The sequence below is a fragment of the Salvia miltiorrhiza genome, chromosome 1, assembly GCF_028751815.1.
Source record: "Salvia miltiorrhiza cultivar Shanhuang (shh) chromosome 1, IMPLAD_Smil_shh, whole genome shotgun sequence".
NCBI lineage: Eukaryota > Viridiplantae > Streptophyta > Magnoliopsida > Lamiales > Lamiaceae > Salvia > Salvia miltiorrhiza.
In genome coordinates this window covers 59,896,880-59,911,868 of record NC_080387.1, presented here as the reverse complement: position 1 = coordinate 59,911,868, position 14,989 = coordinate 59,896,880, and the positions used below count along the sequence as shown (strand labels likewise).

At 38.0% G+C, this 14,989-nt stretch overlaps 2 protein-coding genes across 2 annotated transcripts; both read left to right on the top strand.

The window, feature by feature from the left end:
* The first annotated feature begins 316 nt into the window (after positions 1-316).
* Positions 317-11,743, top strand: LOC130999765 (structural maintenance of chromosomes protein 1). Its single transcript, XM_057925394.1, is given in 19 exon segments — positions 317-1,030; positions 1,581-1,817; positions 2,154-2,384; positions 2,608-2,846; positions 2,956-3,222; positions 3,313-3,583; positions 3,978-4,102; positions 4,571-4,680; positions 4,801-4,908; positions 4,999-5,138; positions 6,820-6,913; positions 7,021-7,225; positions 8,347-8,516; positions 9,034-9,143; positions 9,327-9,706; positions 10,409-10,655; positions 10,657-10,688; positions 11,204-11,431; positions 11,514-11,743. Coding segments are annotated over 19 exon segments (3,681 nt in total). The 5' UTR covers positions 317-592; the 3' UTR covers positions 11,563-11,743.
* Positions 11,744-12,447: 704 nt separating this feature from the next.
* On the top strand, positions 12,448-14,204 carry LOC130999758 (11S globulin seed storage protein Ana o 2.0101-like). Its single transcript, XM_057925382.1, has 3 exons — positions 12,448-12,908; positions 12,981-13,654; positions 13,735-14,204. Exons 1-3 carry the CDS (start codon positions 12,518-12,520, stop codon positions 14,134-14,136), a joined length of 1,467 nt encoding a protein of 488 aa, XP_057781365.1. The 5' UTR covers positions 12,448-12,517; the 3' UTR covers positions 14,137-14,204.
* The last annotated feature ends 785 nt before the right edge of the window (positions 14,205-14,989 follow it).

Here is a 14,989-nt window from a genome sequence, read left to right as displayed (position 1 = left end):
TTTATAATTAGGGTATTTTGATAAAAAGTTCGGAGTTGTTGTGTAATTAATTTTGTGAAGGGGTCAATTCTTAAAATTCTAGATTTAATGGGGTATGTTTTTGAATAATCAAAATTAAATCATGGGCAATTTGAACATATATCAAAGTATTTGATATAATTTGGATTTTCTAAAGTTCATGGGGAAAATGGATTATAAACAAAGTTCGGTAATATTCTATGCAATTAACCCAGAAGACAATAACATATAAATAAAAAGCATAAAGAGAATAAATAATGACTAAATGTCTCTATTTATGATTAGGTCATAAGTAGTATTTACAATTTCCTTTGTCGCGAAATTTTGAGCAAAAAATCACCGTATTATCCCTCTTTCATTTTTCCTCTTTCGCGCTTCTTGCACTTCGCGCATGGGAATCCCTCACTCTCACTAAGCAGTTTTATCTCTCTAAATCCCCACCTCCGCCGTAGTCGGAAATACTCACCGCCGAAACTTCCGCAATTCTCCCCTAAAAAGGCCCTAATTCTTACTCCGAACAAAACTCCCAATCTTTCAAATTCTAGGGCTTCCATTCCCACCGGAATTTTCAACAATGCCGTCTCTCCAAGTTACAGGGAAAATAATCCGGCTGGAGCTCGAGAATTTCAAATCCTACAAAGGCCACCAAATCATCGGCCCGTTCTACGACTTCACGGCTATAATCGGGCCCAACGGCGCCGGAAAGTCTAATTTAATGGACGCCATAAGCTTCGTCCTCGGCGTCCGTACCGGGCAGCTCCGTGGTGCTCAGCTGCGCGACCTTATTTATGCGTTCGATGACCGCGAGAAACAGCAGAGGGGGCGTAGGGCGTTCGTCATGCTCGTTTACCAGCGTGCGGACGGGTCGGAGATCGAGTTCACTCGGTCAATCACGCCTGCTGGTAGTAGCGAGTACAGGATTAATGACCGTATGGTGAACTGGGACGAGTACAATGGGGAGTTGAAGAATCTTGGTATCCTTGTTAAAGCTCGGAATTTCCTTGTTTTTCAGGTGATCACTTGTTCTGTATATATAATCGTTGGTTATTTTTTACATTTGTTGTTCAGTAGCAGAGTTCATTAGTTGACTATAGTTGCGAGAGGCAATTCCGGAGATTGGAACTTAGAAATGCTTAGTATTACTATAGGGAAAGGAAAGGCTTGAAGAAAAGAGTTGGACTGAATTGCTCAATAGTGAGTTGGAGTATGAAGAGAGTTGTTATCTAGGGAATAGGGATAGCGCAGGTGTAGTAGACAATTGTGCTATGGAAACTTTAAGATTTTTCGGTAACAACTTTAGAAATTCATAATTGACAAATGACAAATGACAAAGGCAGTAATAGTGGGAGAAAATAACTGAAAGAAGATTTATTGTTTTGTTGTACTTATTTCCTTCCAATAGTACAGCGAGGTTGTATACATTTGTTTACTAATGAAATTTGGGGAAGAAATTCTAAAATTTTCTTGAAGTGAGACAAAGACTGTGAAAATTCTGCAAACTGATTTGAATAATGGATTTGGTTATGTTCTTCTACATATTGTGAAATGTTTTTATGACTCAGGGAGATGTGGAGTCTATTGCTTCGAAAAACCCTAAGGAGCTAACAGCCTTAATAGAACAAATATCTGGCTCTGAAGAATACAAGAGATCATATGAAGAACTAGAAGTCCAAAAGGCCGAAGCTGATGAAAAGGCTGTCCTTGCTCATCAGAAAAAGAAAACCATTTCAGCGGAGAAAAAGCAGAAGAAGCTGCAGAAGGAGGAGGCTGAAAGGCATCTCAAATTGCAAGAGCAACTGGTTCATATTATTTTTAAATTTTAATTTTGTCTTCTTTACCGAGCCTCTCATGATTCATACTTCAACATGTAGTATACTAATGCTTAATTGTATAATCAAGCTTTATAATGATCTATGCTAAGCTTGAGATATATAATTAACTATTGATATAACTTTCATTATAGACTTACTTTGCGTGTCAAGCATATTGTCGACCTATGCAATTCCAGAACACCAATTTCTTTTTCTTGTTAATGGGCTTAACTGTGTTGACCTCAAAAATATTTTTACAGTACTTAACATCTCCTTTTTTCTTTACTCTGACAATTTTCTCTAATTTTCGTAACTCGCATGCAGAAATCTTTGAAGCAGGATAATTACCTTTGGCAACTATCAAACATAGAGAAGGACATTGAAAAAGCTAATGAGGACCTTTCTGTTGAAGAGAATAGTCTAAAAGAAATTGTGCATGAATTGGAAACTTATGAAGCTGAATCGAAGAAAAAGAGTAAAGAGCAAGCTGGATATTTGAAAGAGATTCAATTACGTCGGAGGAAGATTGCAGAGAAACAGAGTAGACTCGATAAAGTAAGACAGTTTTTTTTTTTTTTTTTTTTTTTTTTCAGAGACATTTTTGCATGACCTCTTATCAGATTGAGTTTTTGGATTCATTTTTGCGATGCTAGGTAGAACCAAACTAAAGGTATCAAGAGAATAGTAATATCTTCTCTTTGTTACAGATACTTTGTTTGGTTTATGTTACAGATAGAGGTCTGTATCAACTAATAATTATTTTCTTTTGATGCTGCAGCAATCTGAGCTTGTTAAGTTAAAGGAGGAGACAACTCGTATAAATTCAAAGATAAAATCTACTAATAAGGAACTGAATAAGAGGAGAGAAGAGAAAAGGAGACATGTGGAGGAGATTGCTAAACTTGAAAATGACTTGAGGGATGTGACGAGGCAACTTGAAGACTTGCGTGAGAAAAGCCAGGATGCTGGTGGAAAGCTTCAACTAGTTGACAGTGAATTGGAGACATATCACCAGATGTGAGTTTACATACTTCTGTTTTCTCAAACTTTTGATGACTTATTGCTCCGTCTAATCTAATGGGTTCTTTAAGAAAGAATAGATGTTTATCCAGTAATTCTTTTGCAGTAAAGAGGAGGCCGGGATGAAAACTACGAAGTTAAAAGGTGAAAAAGAGGTTTTAGACAGGCAACAAAATGCTGATATGGAAGCACAAAAGAACTTGGAAGAGAATGTTCAACAACTGGAAAATCGAAAACAGGAACTGGAGTTGCAAGAGAAACAAATGCAAACTAGGCTCAAGAAAATTCTTGATGCTGTTGGGAAACACAAAGAAGAACTCATCAGAGTGCGCAAAGAACAACGTGAGATGAAGGATAAGCTTGGAGAATCTAAGTCAGACCTTACCCTGAACCTCTACTTTTAGTCATGCTGAAAATGATGTATTTGAGTAATCTTACCTACTTGCTCATTTAATTGTTTCAGGCACAAACATGATATGTTGAAGTTAAAGATTAACGATTTAGATCTTCAGCTACGGGAGTTGAAAGCTGACAGGCATGAAAATGATAGAGATGCCAGGATGTCTGAGGCAGTTGAAACCCTTAAACGCCTCTTTCCTGGCGTGCATGGTCGCATGACTGATCTTTGTAGGCCAACACAAAAGAAGTATAACCTTGCTGTTACTGTTGCTATGGGAAGATTCATGGATGCTGTAGTGGTTGAGGATGAACATACAGGAAAAGAATGCATCAAGGTAATGCCATATACTGGGAATATTCAAGTTGTGTTACTCCATTAAGAATGAATTTTTGAAGAGTCTCTGTGTGCCACTTTCTCGTTTTCTTGACTTTCCTCTTCTTTTATTGCCTCTTATCATTCTACGACATGCCAACCCATCTACAAAGTGCTGTTTCTGCTTTACACATTGTGCTAGCCCGTTTAATTTTTTTGTTGTTGTTCCTCAATAATTTCTTTATTTGAACATGTTCTTCCTAAACCTTAGTAAAAAATTTACTATACAACTTTAGCTTAATAAGCTTTCGCAATTTTTTCAGCTGAAGATTTTTTGCTTGCATTGTTTGGACTTCTTCCTGTTTATGTTTGGAATAAGTAACTTCTTCTTGACCTGTTATTTTCCTTGCCTGCAGTATCTGAAAGAACAGAGGCTTCCGCCACAAACATTTATTCCTCTTCTCTCAGTGCGTGTGAAGCCAGTCATAGAGAAGTTGCGCACTTTGGGTGGAACTGCAAAGCTGGCTTTTGACGTGATACAGTATCCTTAACTAAAGCCTTCCCGTTTGATTGTTTGACGTATTTACATGAATCAATAAGAAACTGTAATTATGAAGTCATTGAATTGTTCTCCTTTCATATTTATCACAGTGAATCTTACACAAGAACTTTCTTTAGCTGCAGTCGCATGACACTCAGCATACACTATGTTTCTGTATATTTTAGTAATTCTTTATCTAGTGACAGTAGTTCAGTTTATATTATGGATACATTTGACACATGTGCCCGGAGGTTTTCTTGTTGGTACTTATTTCTTTAGTAATCTCAACGCCACGAGTTTTACTCTATAAATATTGATTTGTGATATTTCAAATACCAATTCTTATTTAGCTAAGCTTTTGCCTACCAATTCTTATTTCAATGTCTGGCTTCCATCAATCAAAGGAAACTCTCACTTCACTGTTGGTCTTTTTCTTTGGTATTACTTGTAATTCCTTGATAGTCACAGATTCGATCCTGTGCTGGAAAAAGCTATTATATTTGCTGTTGGAAATACCTTAGTGTGTGATGATCTTGATGAAGCTAAGCATCTGAGCTGGACCGGACAGAGATTCAAAGGTATTATAGTTGACTTGTCTCTCCAGATGCTAGTTGACTTGTGCAATTTTATTAGTTTTTCCTGTATTAAATTACAGTTGTCAATGCAATTTATTCTTTTTTCCTGTTATTTTGTTACAGTTGTCACTACTAATGGCATCTTATTGACCAAATCGGGTACAATGACTGGTGGCACAAGTGGTGGAATGGAAGCACGCTCACATAAATGGGATGACAAGAAAATTGAGGGTCAGTGGGAATTCAACTCTGAGTACCACTTGTTGCGTTCTGTATCTGTTAATTCAATTGTTTCAGTGCTAAAAACTTTTCCCTTTGCAGGGCTTAAGAAGAAAAAAGAAGACCTGGAGTCTGAATTGGATAAGCTTGGGTCAATAAGAGAAATGCAGCTAAAGGAGTCTGAAGCATCAGGCAAGATAAGTGGCCTTGAAAAGAAGATTCAGTATACAGAAATTGAGAAGGTTTATCCATTTTCCTACTCTTTTCTTTCTTTCATTCTTTCTTTCTAATTTTTTGAAATTCATCATCAAAAGGTATTTCTACTTTTAAAGTACTAACAGTAACACTCTTTAGTACATTGGTCCTTCTAGTCGTTTTGTTTGGCAGTCTTAATTACTGCCTGCTGAATAAATTCCCTATTTAAGTAAAATAATAGGAACAACTGAAAAGATTATTTACAAAGTACACGTACAGTTAGTGACCCCTCATGAACTTGAAATTTGAAGTCCCTATCAGGCTATCACAGTTTAGTACACTTACATTTAGTAAATTCCCTATCACAGATTTACAGTTTAGTACACATGCATTTAGTGACCCCTTCATGAACTTGAAATTTGAAGTCAGAACCATTGTTTTAAACCAACCTGACCAGCTAGTTTGAGTGTCCAACTTGAAACTGTAAAATTGGTCTTCTGAAGTAGTAAAGTATAGAGACATAAGACATTACATATAGGAGAAAAGAATGAACTGTATATCCACAGCAAGAGAGTCTCCCATATATATGGGGAGTCAATGTTGTGAAAATCGCTTGAGGCGGCCGCCTTGAGGCGCGCCTCAAGGCGAGGCGTCACACAATCCGCTTCAAAATTGCGCTTTTATTGATTTTTCAATACTGAGCGCCTTTTCTTATTGAGGCGCCGCCTCAAGGCTCTGAGGCAGTAAGGCGGTTAGAGAGGCTAGTATGAGGCGGTGATGATATTTGTATTAAACTATCCTTTTTTTTAGATTGCAATTTGTTGTCAGCCGCAATTTTATTAAAGTCAGCCGCAATTTTGCTATCAAAATGGGCCCACTCAAACCCACTATAATATAACCTTAATTATATATTCAAGTATCAGTAAATATAAATAATAACTTTGCATGACAAGTCAAGAGAAATGAGCAGCAGCCAACGCCCATCTCCTCATTTTCACAGTAGCTTTCTCAACCTCTCTTGGTTCAGTTCCAAAATTTAAGACATAAACTTATGAACTCTTTTCAGCTTTTATTTTGATTATTTTAAAACTTATGAACTCATGATTTATATATTTTATTATGATTTTTTTTTCTTGGTGTGAGGCTTACGCCTCAACCCGCCTCAAGGCTTACCGCCTCGCCTCAACGAGGCAAAACGCCTCAATCCCGCCTTAAGCTTTTCACAACATTGTGGGGAGTAGAAAGCTAGGGTTACTACTAGGTTAAATCTATTCCTAAATAGCAACAGATAAATAAGGAAAACCTAGATACAAAAATATTCTATAACAGGTCTACATGCTCATACATTAGATATCAGGTTAACCACAATATATCCAGATAAAATTGTAAAGAATGGAAAACAGTTAAAACTGGAAACTTTAGCTGGCTCTGGTCTTTGTCTTTGTAGAGCAACACTTAGAGGGCTTGAACTTGAAGTTCAAACTAGATGCTTGATCTCTGTGGAAATTCTTTCAGTTTCAGAAATGTGATCATGGAATGGAAGATATATATGATAAGAAGTATATTTTATATGCAGAATTTCTTCTATTAATCTGCATTTCTGTAGTAAAATAGTATGCATAGTTAGTGCTCTAAACTCAGGGGACATTGATTTACATTGCTTAGTGTGACATCATGCTCTATGTGATTGGCATATGATACTATTACTTAAAAGACAATGTTCTGCAGAAAAGTATCGAAGACAAACTGAACAAACTGAAGGCGGAGAAACACAATATTGAAAAGGAGATAGGCCCCTTGAAGCCTGAACTCGGAAAGGTTCTTTTTGATTCTTAGTATATATTCCTGGTCATGAAGCTCTTCAATCTTTTATACATATGTATATATAATGATGAATTCAATCTTCTGATTTTTCTTCTGCAGATTGGAAAAAAGTTATTGCCACTAGGGCATCTAAGATCCAATCGCTGGAAAAAAGGATCAATGATATTGTTGACCTTATCTACAAGAAATTCAGTGAGTCTGTTGGTGTAAAGAACATACGCGAATATGAAGAAAACCATCTTAAGGCTATTGAGCAGATGGCTGCAGATAGATTCAACTTGCATAACCAGCAATCGAAGCTCAAATACCAGTATGAACTCTATTAATTAGTTTTATGCCATTTCATTTTTTTTTTTTTTATAATTCTGATGATCTTTTATTTACAGCTCACTCTACTTCTGAAAGTTTGTTGCATCCTTAACTGCAGTGTTTCATAAACATTCATCTGTTAACTGTATTTTCGTTTGCCTTCTTGAAAGTTTCTTGTTGCACCCGTAAGTCTGTAATTTCTAAACATTCAAATCCCTCTCCCTTTTGCCACACCCTTCCTCTATTTGTGTTATTGCAAATAAGTTTGTATTTTCCCTGAATCTTTGATGGACACTCTTGTTAGTTTCCATTCACAATATAATAAAAACCCATTTAAATTTTGGTCTTTCTGAGAGTTAAACATTTTCTTAGACCAGCAACTTCATCAATACTTTTAACAGGATCCTTTGTATTTGTTCAAGAGGATTCCGGTTCTTCTGGCTGTGCTTTGTTTCACTGCTTGGTAATGTGGACTTTGGCCTATAAAAGTAATTGGATTTGAACCAGACATTTGGAGTCTGAAAAGGTCAATCTAGTTTGTTCTAGCTCAATAAAGTTTGTTTGAAGAACATTTAATTTACAATTGTTGATGTCTAAATTTCTTCTCTTAAGATAAGAGAATTAAACAGTATATATGATACAACTATTATAGATCTATATTTTACAGCAGATTGACCTATGTATTCTTCTTAGATGAGTTTTAGTTCCTCACAACTGCAGCCTCTATTGTGATCTGTTTCCACTAGATGGTGGGAGTGTTTGCATGGAAAGGCCTAGTCCAGACTAATAAAGAGCTTATCGTACCTGGAGTATGATCATCTGATGCTTTTCTTCAGGATAATTGAAAGATTGTGGATTGACTTAGGACTAAGTGGGAGAAAAAAGAAGTCTATGGCACCACTAATCTGTTCAAACCAGTGTTTGACTAACTAGGTTTTATTCAGATAATATCATAATATTGATGCACAAATTCCATATTTATGCCCCAAACTCTAAAGTTCAGAACCAAAAGTTGCATCACATCTCATGGCATTGAATGCATGGGGTGCTCTCCTGATTCTGAAGCATAGTACAATCTTATAATGTTGTAATTTATTGTTATTTTACTCCCCATGTGGCTAGATTGGAGTATGAGAAGAAACGGGATGTTGGTTCGCGTATTGCCAAGCTGGAATCAACGATTGCTAACTTAGAAAATTCGTTGAGAGATGTAAAGGAAAAGCAGAAAGAACTGGAGTCAGCGGCGGAGACCGCAAATACTGAGATTGAAGTTTTAAATGAACAAGTGCAAGGTAATTCAAGATTTTGTTCTAGTCATGGAATCAATCTCACTATTATTATACTCCATCCGTCTCCGAAAAACATGCACAATTTGCCGTTTTGGGACGTCTCCCAAAAACATCTACTTTCCATTTTTGGACACCACTCCACTCACAACAAAGTGAGACCCATTTTCCACTCACACACATTCACCTAATATTTCTTAAAACTCATGCCACCAAAAGTGCAGCATGTTTTTTGGAGATGGAGGGAGTATGTACTTGGTGTTTTACTTAACTGGATCAATTCTTTTGTGTTTGTTGACTAATCAAGTAGATATGGTTTCTGTTTTCAATTATTTCTGCAGAAAGCAGATTAGAATTCTGTGTTTCATTCAATTCTATTGTTCTGCTAGTTTTCCTGTGTATCGGTTGCGTTGTGCCTGTTCATGATTTTGATATCTGTAGTCTCTTTCGTCTGAGACCATTTTTTCAAAAAATTATTGCGCTCATCGTGAAAACTACTCATACCCCTTTCTCTTTATCTTAGGTTTGAATTTGAAAGCAGAGGAGTGCGAAAAGGATATTCAGGGATGGAAGAAAAAGATCTCTGCTGCTACATCAAATATTTCAAAGCATAATCGTCAGATTAAGTCTAAGGTTTGTTTGATCTAAAAAAAAGTCTTAAGGTTTGTTTTAATGGCTGATTTCCTTCAGAAACAATCTCTTCTCAGCCATGTATAATTCAGCACTGAGTGTTAATCTGGCAGTTGCAATGTTAAAATATTCCAAATTACAATTCGAAACTAAAAAATTAAGTTTACCTTGCTTTGGAACTTACAGGAGAGTCTGATTGATCAATTGAGTTTGCGTAAACAAGAGATACTGGAGAAGTGTGAACTAGAACACATAGACATTCCAATAATCTCTGACCCTATGGATACTGGGTCATCAGGGCCAGGGCCCGTTATTGATTTCAGTACACTGAGTAGATCACTTCAGCAAAAGGCAAAACCATCAGAAAGGGAGAAGATTGAAGCAGATTTCGCACAGAAAATTGCTGCATTGGTGTCTGAAATTGAAAAAACCGCCCCAAATTTGAAGGCATTGGATCAGTATGAGGCTGTCTTAGAGAAGGAAAGAGCTGCATCAAAAGAGTGGGAAGCAGCCAGAGATGAACAGAATAAAATAACTTCTGACTACAACAAAGTTAAGCAAATGAGGTACTGCAGATTCTGCATAGTATAGCAAGTACTATAAACTTTTGACCTGCATCTTTTTATCAAATCAGATACTCTCTTTTGATTTGTTTTGTTTCTATAAATTAATGAGGAAAGGTTTATACAGACACCCTTCTTTTCTAGTATTGAAGCAACCAATCTGTAGGTTCCTTTCAATTCATTTCTGAAGTGGCTATCCTCCCTACATTGAGCTCCATTTGATTATACCTGTTGACACGGTACCATACACTGAAAATAGAACCTCTGCTGATTTATGCATTCATACTAAAATCTCAAGGTGATATGGTTTTGGTTCTACCTTTTAGCTAATAAATTATTAATTGAAAATATGCCAACATGTGTGCTTTTCTTGTTCGTGCCTTCTCCCCAAGCTGCCTTTGTATATATTCATGTATGACGTTTGCCGCCTTTAACCGGTAGTCTTTCTCTAAATAGTGAATACTCAAAGATAACTAAGAACAACCTTTTGCTTATTGTTTAAGTTTTGTGTATCATATCATAGTGCTTGTTTTACATGTCATTGCTCGTTTTCCTCTGCTCTAGAATTTTCTGTATCTCCATTTTATATAAATCCTAACCTTAGAACTGATGCTCTTTATCATCATTCTCTTGATTTTGCTCCATCTGTATTGTTATCTACGTAGTTTGTCAAGTCATGACCACTGATTTTCAAGTTGAATCCAGGCATGAATGCTTCATGGCAGCTTTTAATCACATCTCAAATAACATTGACAAGATATACAATGAACTCACAAAGAGCAACACACACTCAGTGGGTGGGGTGAGCAGCTCCCATGCGGTGGGTGGAACAGCATATCTGAACTTGGAGAACCCTGATGAGCCATACCTTTATGGCATAAAATACAGTGCTATGCCACCAACAAAGCGATATCGGGATATGTCACAACTATCTGGTGGCGAGAAGACGGTTCGCTGCACTTGCTTTGCTCTTTGCCATCCACAGGTATTCGCAAATGAAAGCAAAAAATTTCTGCATTTGGAATACCTTTTTAGCTGTGCCCAATGAATTTTTTACTGCAGTACTGCTGTTGATTTCTGTCGTATTTTTATCGTTTCATTCGATGCTTTGCAATCCAAGAAATATTCCTGTTTAGTCGTGCCCATATGAATTCCTTACTTCAATCCTGTGATGTCAGATTGTCAGTTTTTGTTCCATCTTAATCTCTTCTAATTCCTTTTGCAATTCTCAAACTCCTCGTAGCTGTAAACTTAATGTGCGTACATTATTATGCTTTTCAATTTCCTATATGTTGATATGATGGTAGACTTACTATATAAAACAATTTTTTCTCATCACCTTTGATTTATTCATTTACTTTGGTACAATTATATCATCAGTTGTACAGATAGGCATATCTATACAGCAGTGCTGTTGCTTATCATCTATTTCTATTTCTGAGTTCTGATATTGTTCCACATCAAGGAATTTGCTCACTAATCATATCCTGGGATTTGCAGTTTCAAACCTTCACCCTTTTTCATATTGGATGAAGTGGATGCTGCGTTAGACAATCTAAATGTCGCCAAGGTTGCTAGCTTCATTCGAGCAAAATCTTGTGGAGGAGCACGATTAGATTGTGATGTCGACTTTGGATCTAGTTTCCAGAGCATCGTGATATCTCTTAAGGATAATTTTTACGACAAAGCTGAAGCTTTGGTTGGTGTATATCGTGATTCTGACCGAGGGTAAGAACATCATCGTTTGCATCTTGAGCTACCGCTTTCTCTACAGGATATGCAAACTCTGAACTTTATGCTTATTTTCCAGGTGCTCACGAACCTTGACGTTCGATTTAACTAAATACCGCGAATCTTGAGAGGAACTCAACACTGCTGCTGCCCTGCAGCTCTTTGTGAAGTCTACACGATGTTGAAGAAGTATGTAATAGAGAATGTACATGATCAGGATGCTCGTAGTTGTTAATTGGTATGTATTACCACTGTTACCGTTTCTGAAATTGATTTGATCTTTTAATAATTGGGAACTTTTCTTAGGTTTGTAACGTGTTATTTCATTTGTTGACGTGTATATTCTTCATGTTTGTCAATTTAGTTTCAACTAGTGCTCTCTATACCTTTTGTCGAATAATATTTTTTTCGACGTGTAGTCGCATTGAAAATTTCAGAAATACATTTTAAACATATGAGAAACCACTTGTTTTAGGAGGCGCGTAATATTCAAATGTCACAACAATTAACATAGGAAATGCCTTATATTTTTAATTATTCATTACAGCAATTCGGCGCGTAACACTCAGAAAATTACGACGCATCATTTTCAGTGGATCAAAGGAAAATCAAAATAAGCTTTGTAGCCATATAATACTAATTTAAGTATATACCTGTCATTTCTATACAATAAAATCACGTATATTTATGGCCTGACTCTCGACGGGGTGAATACCCTGTACCTTATACAGCTTTAAACTTATATCAATTGAAATATATTTATAATCTTATTAATATTTAGTGGTGTGCGGAGGCCGTTGAACCATTTGACATGAGATTTATTATGCAATAACACTATCTCACAAAATCAAAACATTTAAATAGTTTAATGGCACTCAACGCCCTCCCATCTAGCTTCCAACTTAATATTCGTCAATCATTCTATATGATCAAACCACAAACAAACAGAAAACTTTATTTCAAAAATCTAACATTCTTATATAAAGAAAGCCACCTGCCTTGAGAGTTGAGACAATATCATATGTGGAAGTCATTAAAGCTGTGTACACATGCACATTGCAAAATGGCAAACTCCATCTCATTATGTGTCAATCTCATACACTCTTCTTCTCCTCTATAAATCTCCATCACCTTTTCACTCAAAATTCATCTCCTCACTATACTCTTCCAGTAATTTCAGCCATGGGTAGAACCTTCCTCTCAGCTCTCGGCCTTGTTCTGCTCCTCAGCTCCGCCTCCGCCTACAAAGGCAGCGCCGGAAGCTGGCAGCGCGGGGAGTGCGATATCTCTAGGATCAACACCCAGGAGCCGTCGTCCCGCCTGGAATCCGAAGGCGGAGTTTCGGAGTTCTGGGACCACAACGCCGACGAGTTCCGGTGCGCCGGTGTATCGTTCCACCGTCACACCATCCGCAGCAGAGGCCTCATGCTGCCCGCATATCACAATGCTCCAGTTCTAGCCTACGTTATTCAAGGTCTCATCTCCTGCTCTGCTTAATTTATTTATAGTATTAAAGATAGTAGTAATATTTGTACATGCATTGCAGGTAGGGGTATTTTCGGAGTGTTGATTTCCGGGTGCCCGGAGACATTCGAGTCGCCGCAGCAGCAATCAGCGGAGAGGCAGAGGGGAGAGAAGTTCACGGATCGCCACCAGCAAATCGAGTACTTGAAACAGGGCGATGTGATCGCCATCAGAGCCGGAGACGCTCACTGGGCTTACAACAACGGCGATGAAGAGCTTGTGGTGGTTGTTCTGCAAGACAACTCCAACAACGCCAACCAACTCGACCAAAACCCCAGATCCTTCCTGCTCGCCGGAAACCCAGAGAGGCAGCAGCAGATGCAGCATCAGCAACGCTTCAGAGGCCAAGAGCAGCAGCACCAGCTGGGCAACGTTTTCCGTGGATTCAGAACGGAGCTCCTGGCGGAGGTGTTCGAGGTGGACGAGGAGACGGCGAGGAAGCTCAAGAGCGAGAATGATGAGAGAGGGCCCATAGTGATTGTGGAGAAAGAGCTGCAGGTGATCAAGCCACCAGTCCGCCGCCACAACGGCCTCGAGGAGACCGCTTGCAGCGCCAAGATCAGAGAAAACATCGACAGCCCGTCGCGCGCCGACATCTACAACCCGCAGGCGGGGCGTTTGTCCACCGTCAACGGCTTCACCTTCCCGCTGCTCAACTACCTTCAGCTCAGCTTCGCCAAGGCCGTTCTCTACAAGGTATCACTCCATTATATATTTTATTTGGAAATAAATTAATGTGATGAATTATTGAAGTAAATGAGGAATATACATTTCAGAATGCGATAATGGCGCCATACTGGTTCACAAACGCGCACAGCATATTGTACATCACCCGCGGGGAGAACCGGATTCAGGTGGTGAACCAGCACGGGCAGGCCGTGTTCGACGGGCAGGTGAGAGAAGGGCAGGTGTTGGTGGTGCCGCAGAACTTCGCGGTGGTGAAGCAGGCGGGCGAGCAGGGTTGCGAGTGGGTGCAGTTCAATACCAACGCCAACGCCATGTTGAACACACTCAGCGGCCGCACCTCCGCCCTCAGGGGGCTGCCCGTCGACGTCGTCGCCAACTCGTACCAGATCTCCAGAGAGGAGGCGGAGAGGATTAAGTTTTCGCGGGAGGAGACGCTCTTCTTTAGGGGAAGTAGGTCTTCGGGTAGAAGAAGCGTTGTTGCTTCTGCTTGATGAGATGTATTCTGCTTCTGCTTCTGCGTCTGTGTGTAGGGAATAATAATAACGGATGGAATCCTCTATCCTACATTCCTACTGCTCTATTTCAGTTTTGCAAAAATAATTCAGATTACCATTTTCACTTTTGCAAAAATAATCCAGATTGCTATATGTCAGTTTCTTATTTAAATTTAATTTTCAAATTTGAATTTTCATGGAAATGCTGAGAAAAATATTCGAAAAGATCTAACCGAATTGTTTTGAAAATATGATTTAACCTATTGAAAATGTGATAATCGAATTAATTCATCGGTATGGTATAATTTTCTGAAATTAAAAAACTGAAGTGTATTAGTTAGATTTTTATTTTGAGGTGGTCTTGGGTACATTCAGATGTACACTTGGGTTGACCCGTATTCAAATTCCGACCCGCATCATGACTCAAACTCACATTCTAATTCAAATCGTGTAAATGGTATTATTCAGTTATACAAATGACACGCCTGTAATTGACACTATTATGCTATACAAATGACACTACGTATAAGTGACACTATAACATTGTAAATGACACTGTGTATAATTGATACTATTCAGAAATATAAATGACATTGTCTGTAATTGACACTATAAGATTGTAAATGACATTATAATATGTGTTAATAGGCAAAAGTGCCCCATTCCTTATTCATATTTTGAAAAATGCCCTCCCTTATCATGCAAAGCTACCCATGCCCTAAATTACTAATTAACCCTTAAGTGGGTCAACATCAAATGTAATGATTTCGGTTCTCTTACACAATCTTACACATTTTTGAGTTTCAATGCATTTCTTTACAATAATGACCGAAATGATTTCAATCTGTGC

Bases quoted from the DNA above. Each gene is read 5' to 3' on its own strand.
- LOC130999758 (XM_057925382.1), top strand. From the start codon at position 12,518: ATGTGTCAATCTCATACACTCTTCTTCTCCTCTATAAATCTCCATCAC. The intron at 12,909-12,980 runs GTCTCATCTCCT...CATGCATTGCAG, and splicing joins TCTAGCCTACGTTATTCAAG to GTAGGGGTATTTTCGGAGTG. The intron at 13,655-13,734 runs GTATCACTCCAT...TATACATTTCAG, and splicing joins CCAAGGCCGTTCTCTACAAG to AATGCGATAATGGCGCCATA.